The sequence below is a fragment of the Melitaea cinxia genome, chromosome 15 (assembly GCF_905220565.1).
Source record: "Melitaea cinxia chromosome 15, ilMelCinx1.1, whole genome shotgun sequence".
Lineage (NCBI taxonomy): Eukaryota > Metazoa > Arthropoda > Insecta > Lepidoptera > Nymphalidae > Melitaea > Melitaea cinxia.
Genome location: NC_059408.1, coordinates 6516720 through 6529634, shown reverse-complemented (window position 1 = coordinate 6529634; position 12915 = coordinate 6516720). Strand labels below are relative to the sequence as shown.

At 31.4% G+C, this 12915-nt stretch overlaps 1 protein-coding gene across 1 annotated transcript; it reads left to right on the top strand.

The window, feature by feature from the left end:
- Nucleotides 1-3867: 3867 nt before the first annotated feature.
- LOC123660104 (NFU1 iron-sulfur cluster scaffold homolog, mitochondrial-like) lies at nt 3868-6215 on the top strand. The gene is made up of 5 exons (XM_045595211.1): nt 3868-4024; nt 4135-4361; nt 4650-4835; nt 5103-5290; nt 6004-6215. Exons 1-5 carry the CDS (start codon nt 3957-3959, stop codon nt 6133-6135), a joined length of 801 nt encoding a protein of 266 aa, XP_045451167.1. The 5' UTR covers nt 3868-3956; the 3' UTR covers nt 6136-6215.
- Nucleotides 6216-12915: the final 6700 nt, after the last annotated feature.

Sequence of the window (12915 nt, the reverse complement as noted above, 5' to 3'; positions counted from 1 at the left end):
TAGACATGTACAAAAGGCGGTCTTATCGCTAAAAGAGCGATCTCTTCCAGACAACCTCTAGCATGAAAAGGACATGACAAAAGAATTAGACGGCATGGAGGTGTACATACATAATATATACATATAATACGTAAATATACATACATATACATATTACATATATATTTATATATCAAATATATATAAACATAATATATAAAAAAATATAAAAATACGAATATACATACGACAGATGAGAGGAAGGACCGGCTAAAGTCATTGTCAGTAATGTATATTTGTAGTAAATTAATTTATAAACTTATAATGTGACTCATAAGTTTAAATAATCTATCTTCTGTTAAAAACTTTTGATAGCGCAATGCAACTGAGGTCAGCGTCCTCTAGTGACGAGTGCTTAACAATGTCAATCATCTATATTAATACACTAAGGTTAAGATGTTTGCCTCTCTTTTTAGAAAAAAATTCACATTTACTCCATATAAATTATATAAATCATTTTATAGATAATTAATTGCTTGCTCTACGGCATCCACAAATAAAAATTTTATTATTGCTTTGTTTTTGTAAATTAAATTATTATTAAAATTATATATATGACGGCTTTAATTTTAAGACAAGGTTAGCATAGTTGACGGTTGGTAAATTTTTATTTATTTAGTGCGAATTATTCGCACGGGTATTGCTAGTCTTATGTTAATATGGTTTGTTACAATCTTATAATTAATTTCCTTTGAATTTAACTTTTTGTAAATTTCTTTATTTTAAATGGCTCTTTGGGCAAGGTAGAACATCTATTCCTACAGCTAACCACTCCTTTTTCCGAGTTTGTTAACGTATATTTATTTCATCACAGATCTCTATTTTCGCAATCACTGAAACACACGTTTGTTTTTTATCTTTTGAAGAAAAGAACTGAAAACGTCTAATGAAATCATAATTAGAATCAGAGTACATAATTATATTGATTGAAAAAATATACAAAAAACTTTATCAGGTTTCAAAGAAGAAAGAAAGAACAACAAATAACACATAAAAATTCAATCGATTTTAGAACCTCTTTTTTTGAAGTCGGTTAGTAAAGGGTAGGTACTGGGTGATCTGTGAATCCCTCAATCAATTCAATCAATTATGAAGACAGCACTCCTCTTCTCCGCTACTATCTACTATGGATGATATGTTCCTAGTTCCTACTCATATTTCTTTTTTGGATCTTCAGGAATTTTCTTTTTTAATAGCTGATAAAAATGGAATGTTTTATCTTTACTTTCTTGGTAAGAATTATTATTTTTAGCTTCTGCATATATTCTAAAAAATTAAAATATCCGAAATTTCATGCTCAGAATAGTTCGTTATATATTCGTGCCTCCTAATGATGAGTAATATAAATATATAAGTCGAGTTATTTAAGTTGTATTATCAGAAAAAAATAACTTTTAAAATGTTTTGGTCAATTCAGGTTCTTCTGTCTGCTGTAATTAAGGACAATCCACGGCTGTGACCGTTGCGCCAACGCGCCTGTGTGTATTTATTAATGATAACATAACGGAAATTGGATTCTTTTAAAATTAAAAGGTAAATCATTTGGACTTATTGGGGTGTGAGGTATAAGCTCTGTTTGACCAACTGCTGGACCAGTCAAAATTATTACTACGATCACGTTGTTGCGCGGAAATTTGACTTGAAGTCGGGTCCGTTACATAAATTTGTTGGTTTAAGATGGGATTATTGGGATGCCTATTTTTAACTTGAGGGAATGTGAGGAAAGGCCACTCGGTTTCAAAGAATTAAGAAACTCCTGTAGGTAATGGACCACATCTTCTTGACCCATTACATTATCAATAGATGTGTGCAGTGTAGGTAACTATATATCCTGGAAGTTTAGTTAAAATTAGGTCGTTAATTTCGTCAACGCTACTGTTTCTCGCCGCCAATATTGCCCTTTGACACATCCATTGATAATCTTTATTTTCTATTTCGACGATATCAGGGTAAACTTTCTATATTAAATACTCAATACTAGTCACTCTTTCTCCTAAAACGCGATCAATTTCAATTTTATTTTCAAAATGAGGTATTTTCCCATCTCTTATTAAAAGTGACTTTGAGGAATATCCCACTACTGGGCACAGGCCTCTTTCCCCATCTAGGAGAAGGATCAGAGCTATTATTTGGATAAGGATTAATAATATGTTGATAAAATTCTTTGGCAAATAATTGTCAGGACCTGGGTGACCGAGCTTAGCTCGGTATTTTTAGTAAAATATGAATAATATTTTTCGATTTTATTTTTTTTAGAAAAAAAAAGAAAAAAAAACGATAATCGATCTGGAAAACTTGAGGATTCGTACCATGATCTTTTCGGCCGAGCGCGATCGGCCGATTTCCCCTGAGCTATTACAACTTTATTGACAGATGCGAAATTTACCTTCTTATTCTAACGATATTGTAGCCATTTTTTCATTGCCTTAAAACAGGGATAAAACGACATTTTCTAAAAATGAATCCTAGCTAGGTTTATTTATCTCCCCCGTAATCCCCTGCATACTAAATTTCATGAAAATCGTTGGAGCCGTTTCCGAGATTCAGATTATATAGATATATATATACAAGAATTGCTCGTTTAATAGTATAAGATTAATGTACTAATTTCGACCAAATTTGATTACCATAAAAAAAGGTTATAGTGAGTCAATCTTAAAAGATAGATATATTGTCGCGGACATTTTTTTAAATCATTTAAAGTGGTATAATAGAGGTATATAATTCTTTCATACATATTTTTTGGGTAACTTGAACCGTTCAATTTTTAGTCGATGCGTGATGTTATATAGCATTTAGGCTTTATAACATCACGCTATTGTCATCTCTTTATCGAGGAAGGGTTTAGCTTTCCTCGATAAATAGACTATCCAACACAAAAATAATTTTTCAATTCGAACCAGTAGTTCCTGAGATTAGCGCGTTCAAACAAACAAACAAAACAAACTCATCAGCTTTATAATATTAGTTTAGATTAAATACTCGTGATGAATAGCGTACCCATTTATTTAGATAAGGATTAATATCATGTTTATAAAAACATCTTCGCAAATAATGCAATATTTTAAAACAAATTTGGTTAGTGTAAAAAAGGTTATAGTGAGCCAACCTTTAAAGGTAGACATATGCAGTCGTGGTTTTTTTTTTAGCACTTTTAAAGGGGAACAATTCTGTCATACATGATTTTTGCGAAACTTTAACTGTTTCCGCAGCGCACGCAGCGGAAGCTCTCAAAAGGAAAAAAGAACCTCCGATTTTAAAACATTCTTTATTGGTGCTCCGCTCCTATTGGGATATATAGCCTATAACCTTCATCAATAAATGAGCTATCTAACACTAAAAAAAATTTTCAAATCGGACCAATAGTTTCTGAGATTAGCGCGTTCAAACAAACAAACAAACAAACTCTTCAGCTTTATAATATTAGTATAGATATGAAAGGATATTTGATAATGGTTTATCTTTACCTATAACTAAAAGCAAAGACGTTAACTGATTAAGAAAAGAGAGGAAATAGTGTTTATGCATGTCCATTAGGTACTACACGCACCACCACACTAGAGCGGCTTATGCCAATAAGAACAGTATGAGTATTAAATTTACATCTTAGACAAAGTTAATGCTACTGACTTCATAAACTATGATAGGTCAACTTTTATCACTTAATTTCTTATGTACAAACTATTATGATAATTGATGAAAGGCAATAATCTTCGAGTAGCCGTAACATTTATAATAACATTTGATTTAAATGTTTATCTACTTACTTCTAACTATAGTAAACAAATAAAAAGGCTTAGGGTTGGCAGCCCTAGTTTTGTCAATTGTCATTAATGTCATTTCAATTTGAAATATTTTGCTGACTTCTTCACCGAAAATTGAAATTAAATATTAACATCGTAATACAGAAAATAAATATGCTACGAAATTCTGTACGGGTTTTCAGAATTGGAAATCAGTGTAAACGGCTAAATCTGATGTATAGGTAAGTTTTACATGTAAATATTTTGAAAATAGTTATGCGTAATACCTTAGTCTTATATTTAATTTATTACTTTTTTCCATACTGTATTTTCATCATTGTTTCATTTTTAGGTACAATGACAAGAAATACTTTAGCGGCATATCTCAGGTACCATTATTGACAAGAGAGCACCAAAAAAATCCATTAATAAATCAATGCAACTGCCGAACAATGTTTATTCAAACCCAAGAAACGCCGAACCCAAATAGTTTAAAGTTTTTACCTGGTACTCAAGTGTTGGAGCCTGGACAAACTCTAGATTTTCCCAATATAGGAGCTGCACAATGTAGCCCTTTAGGTATGCAAAAGTTTGTTTGAACATAACCTTGCTACCATACTGATCATTGAGGTGTTAGCACAGTGGCTACTGCACTGGCTTATACGTGTTGCGCTGGTGGTTGCGCGTTTGATCCCTGCACATGGCTCCCTATACATTTGTATAAGCCATACAGATGTTTGCTTATGGCCTGGCCATAATGTGTTTGTTGCCTGACTAAATCTTAGTATGGTGCCGTAGAGTGTAAAGTATTGGTCATCAAAAGTATGATATCATAAAATGTAATAGTCCTAATACTTAAAATTTCAGCTAAAATGCTATTTCGTATTGATGGAGTACGTGGCGTATTTTTTGGATCAGATTTTGTAACTATTACAAAACAAGATGATGATGTTGACTGGAAACTTTTGAAACCAGATATATTTGCTACAATTATGGATTTCTTTGCCAGTGGACTTCCAGTTGTAACTGATGCCAAGCCTTCTGGAGATACACGTAAGAACACATAACTTTTAGTAATATTCAAGTCCCTGATGAAAATTTGTTAAATATAAAACTAAAACATAAAATTATAAAAGTGGTGTATTTCACGTAGGGTTTATGTTTGGTGAAAACTTTAAACAATTATGTAATATTACAGTAAAATAGTCAGATAATTATCAACAGAAAATAACTATTATTACACAACATAACATCAAAGTCCTAAAAATAATAGAAGTACATATTTATTAACAATTTAAAAAAATTATCAATTGTTTCTAGAAATCAACGAAGATGATGATGAAATAGTACAAATGATCAAAGAACTGCTGGATACCCGCATCAGACCCACAGTACAAGAAGACGGGGGTGATGTTCTATTCGTTGATTTCAAAGATGGAGTACTGAGGTTGAAAATGCAAGGGTCTTGTTCATCATGCCCTAGTTCAATTGTTACACTTAAAAATGGAGTAAGTTTTAATGCACCCTAACCCATTTCACCAGTGGTTGATATAGTTTATTCTGCACATAAGTTATTATAAGGCTCTAATCGCCGGAGGTAAAATAGGTCATTAGTTTACTGTCATAGGTCACTTCACTCTTCACTTTCATTTTGATTAATTTAATAATAAACCATAAATGATAGAGATTCACAATGCAAATATAAATATCCCATAATAAAATTGGAATTTGATTATTATATGTCAGATAGCTTTAACAGCAACTGATACAATAAGCTCTAACAATTATTAATATTCATAATGTATTAATGTACTGTAAAGGGTCACAAACACAAATTTTGAACATTTTTTAATACAATTTGCCCCTGTAATGTATCGTAACATATTGCATGACTACCCCGCTCTCCAAATTACGTTACGTAATACATTACCCCCTTAGTAGAATCATTGCTACGTAAAACAATTATATAATAAATATAAACTTGTCAGTCAGTCAGTCAGCTCAGCCTATTGCAGTTTACTGCTGGACATAGGCCTCCCCAAGTTTGCGCCAAACATCCCGTTTTTCCGCAATCCTCATCCAGCCTACAACGGCAATCTTACATAGATCGTTGATATAAACTTGTACATAATATTATTGCCAAAATTAATTGATATTAAAAATTAGACAAGCGCCTTAAAGGAAACAAATAATGTATTTATTTTTATGGTCTGTCTTTTAGGTACAAAATATGATGCAGTTTTATATCCCAGAAGTATTAGCAGTTGAACAAATTGATGATGACGGTGAAAAATTGAGTGAAAAAATATTTAAAGAATTTGAGCAATTGAAAAATAAAGAAAAAAAGGAATAAAGTAGTAAGGATGTTATAAAAATTATTCACTTTATGTAAATAAAACTAGTCTAGATAATAAATAGACACTGTATATATTTTATTCGTTTTTTATTTAATCCCACTATACTTCAATTCGATGCTAAGGATAAACATTTTTTTTTTTTTGAAGTATTACCTAGTTTACAATCAACTTCAAAAAGAAAGAGGTTATTAATTTGGTGGATTTTTTTTATGTATGTACACCCATAACGTTGAAATTTCTAATCCTATTTACGTGATTCCTTTTCGGTTTGATGTGGAATAGTTGCTGTTTGGTCCCATAAAAATTTAATTAAGTTGGCTCAGTAATTTTTATTTTATAAGCATTTTTGTTAACTTGGCTGATGTTAATGTTACGATATTTTATAATAAATAAACGCTTCACATACAATGGCTCCCAGTAGGATTTACTGTGTTACTGGGTCCGGAAACACAGACTCAAACGCCTAGACCACGGCAAACGTCTATATGGCCAATACAAATGTCTGTCGTGAACGGGGATTGAACCCGCGACTGCCAGCGCAACAGCCAGTGGCCAGTGCTGTGATTGCTGCGCCAACGCCTATATATGTCCAACGATTGTTTATATGTCCAAAGATTACTTAATTCCAAAGATACTTTGATTTCTGATCCGATTTGCGTGATTCTTTTTTTGTTCTGTTATTGAGTAACCGCGGAGTTTCTTGCTGATTCTTCTCTGCAGAATCTACATTCCGTATCGGTGGTAGCTTTACTTTTACCAAAATAATAATTTATTTTACAAATTAAAACTAAAATAAAATTAAAATATTCGATTATTATGCAAGTCGATCTTATAATCGGTGGTATGTATTTATTTATATTTATTTATTTAATCTATGGACTCTACAACTTTTGAGCATGTTCGATAGGGTTGGCGCAAGAAGCACCTACCCCACCCCAGCCCGCAAAATAATGATATTTGTAATAAAAAAAATACTAATTGATAGATTTTGAATTGCTCAATTCAACTACGTTGTCCTTTTAAATTGCTCGCCTCAAATTATATAAATAAAAAACCAAATTTAAAAAAAAAATCAAATATTTTCAAACTCCTATATCTTTCAATGTATAGAATATTTTAAATTGCTCAAAGTGTTAAAAAACTGCTCAAGTTGCATTTATAATTGCTCAAGTATAGTTTGGAACAGATCCACTTCCCTTAATTTTTAAATAAATATATAAAGTTGGAACAAATTTAACGTTTATATCGATAAAGTGAGCGCTGCAGATGCGCATAGACAATGATGGGAAGCCAAAAAAAATGCGGATATTCGTAATTAAAAGATGCTAATCGTTCGATTTTCAATAGCTCAATTCGACTACGTTGTCCTTTTAAATTGCTCACCTCAAATTATATAAATAAAAAACCAAATTTAAAAAAAAATCAAATATTTTCAAACTCCTATATCTTTCGATGTATACAATATTTTAAATTGCTCAAAGTGTTAAAGAACTGCTCAAGTTGCATTTATAATTGCTCAAGTACAGTTTGGAACAGCCCCACTTTACTTAATTTTTAAATAAATATAAATAGTTTGAACAAATTTATCGTTTATATCATAAGACAGGTGTATATACGCTGCGCGTGCGCATAGACAATGATGGGAAGCCAAAAAATTGCGGATATTCGTAATAAAAAAGATACTAATCGATAGATTTTCAATAGCTCAATTCAACTACGTTGTCCTTTTAAATTGCTCACCTCAAATTATTTAATTATAAATTAAAAAAGTCGTTGAAAAATATTCTTTTATCAATATTTTCAAACTCCTGTATCTTTTGATGTATACAATATTTTAAATTGCTCAACGTGTTAAAACCCTGCTGAAGTTGCATTTATAATTGCTCAAGTACAGATTTGAACAGCTCCACTTTCCTTAATTTTTAAATAAATATATAAAGTTGGAACAAATTTAATGTTTATATCGATAAAGTGAGCGCTGCAGATGCGCATAGACAATGATGGGAAGCCAAAAAAGTTGCGGATATTCGTAATCAAAAGATGCTAATCGTTCGATTTTCAATAGCTCAATTCAACTACGTTGGCCTTTTAAATTGCTCACTTCAAATTATTTAATTAAAAATCAAAAAAGTCGTTGAAAAAAATTCATTTATCAATATTTTCAAACTCCTATATCTTTTGATGTATACAATATTTTAAATTGCTCAAAGTGTTAAAGAACTGCTCAAGTTGCATTTATAATTGCTCAAGTACAGTTTGGAACAGCCCCACTTTACTTAATTTTTAAATAAATATAAATAGTTTGAACAAATTTAAGGTTTATATCATAAGACAGGTGTACGCTGCGCGTACGCATAGACAATGATGAGAAGCAAAAAAATTGCGGATATTCGTAATAAAAAAGATACTAATCGATAGATTTTCAATAGCTCAATTCAACTACGTTGGCCTTTTAAATTGCTCACCTTAAACTATTTAATAGAAGCAACCGGCAATTGAGGATAACAGTGGAAAGTAATGTTACTTTAACAATGTATGTGAATCCTGATAACTAATAAAAGTAGGTAATTATTTTAATTATACGAGGAAAGTATGAAATCTACCTGCCAAAAAAGTGAGGCTGTTCTAAACTGAACTTGAGCAATTATAAATGCAGCTTGAGCAGTTCTTTAACACTTTGAGCAATTTAAAATATTGTATACATCAAAAGATATAGGAGTTTGAAAATATTGATAAATGAATTTTTTTCAACGACTTTTTTGATTTTTAATTAAATAATTTGAAGTGAGCAATTTAAAAGGCCAACGTAGTTGAATTGAGCTATTGAAAATCGAACGATTAGCATCTTTTAATTACGAATATCCGCAATTTTTTTGGCTTCCCATCATTGTCTATGCGCATCTGCAGCGCTCACTTTATCGATATAAACGTTAAATTTGTTCCAACTTTATATATTTATTTAAAAATTAAGGGAAGTGGATCTGTTCCAAACTATACTTGAGCAATTATAAATGCAACTTGAGCAGTTTTTTAACACTTTGAGCAATTTAAAATATTGTATACATCGAAAGATATAGGAGTTTGAAAATATTTGATTTTTTTTTAAATTTGGTTTTTTATTTATATAATTTGAGGTGAGCAATTTAAAAGGACAACGTAGTCGAATTGAGCTATTGAAAATGTATCGATTAGTATTTTTTTTTTTACAAATATCAATATTTTATTTGTGCAAACTATTTATATTTATTTAAAAATTAAGGGAAGTGGATCTGTTCCAAACTATACTTGAGCAATTATAAATGCAACTTGAGCAGTTTTTTAACACTTTGAGCAATTTAAAATATTGTATACATCGAAAGATATAGGAGTTTGAAAATATTTGATTTTTTTTTTAAATTTGGTTTTTTATTTATATAATTTGAGGTGAGCAATTTAAAAGGACAACGTAGTTGAATTGAGCAATTCAAAATCTATCAATTAGTATTTTTTTTATTACAAATATCATTATTTTGCGGGCTGGGGTGGGGTAGGTGCAAGAAGCTTCTGTTTTATATAAGCTTCTTGGGTTAGCGATACTTTCCAAAAAAGACCGATTTTAAATCGAGTTGTATCGTAAACCTGATGAATCGATTCATGAAAAATCGAAGTCCAAAAGATCGATTTCTAAACAATCGATTATATTCAAGTTTGTATTTACAAATTAAATATAAATCCATTTTATGAATAACAAGAAAAATACAATAATAAACACTTTCTCGGATCTCATCAATCAAATCAGGGATTTTTAGTTCAGGGAATTCGATAGTAAAATTATTTTTATTACCATATCAAAGTATCAGATCAGGTATAAAAGAAGACATTTATTTTCTAAATATATTTGTTATATTAAAAAGTTAAGAAAATATAGTCTGGCTAATTAAAGTAGATGCTCTATTTTTTGCATACTTTTTAAAGGACAACACTGTAGGGCTTCCACCATCGTGTATATTACCTCTTTAATTGGGAAATATCTAGCGGAAATCTATTAAAAATAGACACAAGTAGTTGGCATTATGTACTTCTGTTAGAGCAGTTACACCAAAAATTATGCTCATTAATCTATTTTCATACACTAAGTAAAATCCCACAAAGGGAAATCCTTTTTCTTCTTCTTTTCCTCTTTCTCTCCTCTTTATCCTCCTCCTCCCCCTCCCCCTCTTCCTCCTTCTTCTCCCACTCCTCCTCCTTTTTCTCCTTCTTCTCCTCCTCTTCCTCCTTCTCCTCTTCCTTCACCTTCTCCTCTTCATCCTCCTTCTCCTCCTTCTCCTCCTTCTTCTCCCTCTCCTTCTTATCCTCCTCCTCCTTCTTCTTCTTTCTCTTTTCTTTCTTTTTTCTCTGAAATGAGAAATTTATTTTTATGCCAACTACAAACTCTTTTATTTTGCATATACATAATTGATAGTTTTTAATAACTCTTCATAAGGACCTAATCTAATTTTAAGATTAAAATCTAATAAATCTAATTAAAATCTAATAATCTCTAATCTAATTTTGAGCTTAGATAGGTTAGGTTAATTTTTTATTTTTATTTAATTCATGTTATGTTTATCACTTCAACATATTTTTATTTTTAACTGACCTTAAAAAGAAGGGGTGGGTTACTCAATTCGACCGTATATATACCGGGTGATTTTGAAAGCGTTTTGGAAACGAAAATTTTGAATTATTTATCAATAACAGAAGCTATATATAACGTTAATTTAATAATATATGTATTTTTTTTTCATCAAAGTCGATATTCATATCGTTTACAGACAAAAAGTGAGAACCAGTAGTAGCGCTACACGGTAGGTACATTCTAAAAATAGAAATACTATACGTTTTAATATCGCGTCACAAAATCGTATTAGCCAATAAAAACGAAGCTACCGAGTTGCGCCGGAGTCGACCAATTACGGCATTGCTCACCTGTAACCGTCGGCGTCGCGCGTCCGTCGGCTTTCAGTCGGTCAGTAATACCATAACGGTTCATGCGTACACTAGGTCAAGGACATTTAAATTATTATTCACCGGAGTTTGAAGATGTTCTTGAGTACTTCGAGCGTGATCCCCGGCGGAGGACAAGGATGGCAGCAAGAGAATTCGATGTTAGCCAAAACTTCGTACGGAAGATATTACGTACACAAGGATTACACCCGTATCATTTTCGTAAGGCTCACGTAATAAACAACGCACCGGCAAGAATCGCCTTTTGCCAGTGGTTGTTAAATAATACAAACGCCAACATACTTTGGACGGACGAGTCACTGTTTACTCGAGTGGGACTATACACTGTGCACAATGAGCATTACTGGGCTCTAATTAACCCCCACTTGATACGAGAAAACCTTTGGAGAAAACCATCACCAGGTTCGTTTCAGTGTGAACACGTGTAGGCCGGTATTATTCTTGTGGTCGGAACACACAATATACACGTCAATATGAAAGCTGTGATGATTTATGCATTGCGATAGTGGACGCTTTTGATAAAGTGAAAAGTGATAAAGACACATTAAGAAAATTAAAAGTCAATTGTATTAAACGTGTACGTTTGTGTATTGAACGCAGCAGACTCCATTTTGAGCAGTTGCTTCGATACTGAGAAGTGTAAATAGTGTAAATAAACTGTTAATAGGTATGTAAGATTATTATTCTGTAGATAGCTCCGATTTTTAAATACGCCTGAAATTTATACCTACGGCCCGTTTATAAATTGATTTGTTGTGAAAAGAACAATCGTGGTTAATAATCGAAAAGAAGTTTAAATAAAATAGGTATTTCTGACGGTCCTAAGCCCGTGTAAAGTATGAAGGACAAACGAGTCTATCTACGTAAGTACTCGCTAGCTCGCGCCTATAGGTATACTTTTATCAACCGAAACGCGCACGGACGTGTTTCATTCATATAAAATAATGAATGAATAATCAGTGCCTTACTACTTTCCAAGTCGATCGAGTAAAAATGAATATTAAAATTGAAACTTTTTTTTAGTCAACATTACAATTGATTTATCCATTTTTATAGGTACTATAGATGATTCCAAAGTAAAATATTTCGTTTCTAAAACGGTTACAAAATCACCGTGTATACATATACATATATATATATATATATTTTTTAATGTATATTCGAGGATAACTTCGTCGTTTACGAACCGATTTTGATAATTATTTTGTTGGAAAGGAGATATCCTGGGTGCAGTACTATGATAAGGAAACTAGGATCTGATGATGGAATTCTAGAGAAATCAAGGGAAATCCATATAACTTTTTACTGGGTGTACCGTTTTTGATGATTTTTTATTTAATCGAAAGCCAATATTTATCATGTGGTCACATTTAAATTTTATCGAGATCTGATTGCAACTTTTGGAGTAATCTTGATAATGCGTACATGAATATTTTTTAGTCTACCTAGGTTTTATTATTTGTCGATATAATTGAAGTCAGTTTTTTTCGTTTGCCTGCAAACACAATTATTATTACTATATGTACTTATTTACTGTCATATAATTATTCAGTTACAATTATTAAAAATGAACTGAAATATTGATAACTTTTTGTATATAAAAGTAAATAAGAAAAAAATAAAATGAATTTAAGTGAAAAAAATAACATGAAATAAGGCTGTATGATCTTAGATCTTTGATTTTTTACAGTTATTTAGACAAAAACAATGCATTTATGCTTACATTGCTTTGGAGCGAAACGCTAAATGGCGCGTCATTTTTTAAAGCATCTATCTCTCAGTCAACGTTA

Coding starts and splice junctions, on each gene's coding strand:
- LOC123660104 (XM_045595211.1), top strand. CDS start 3,957: ATGCTACGAAATTCTGTACGGGTTTTCAGAATTGGAAATCAGTGTAAA. Junction 4,362..4,649: donor TGCACAATGTAGCCCTTTAG/GTATGCAAAAGT, acceptor TTAAAATTTCAG/CTAAAATGCTATTTCGTATT. Junction 4,836..5,102: donor CAAGCCTTCTGGAGATACAC/GTAAGAACACAT, acceptor AATTGTTTCTAG/AAATCAACGAAGATGATGAT.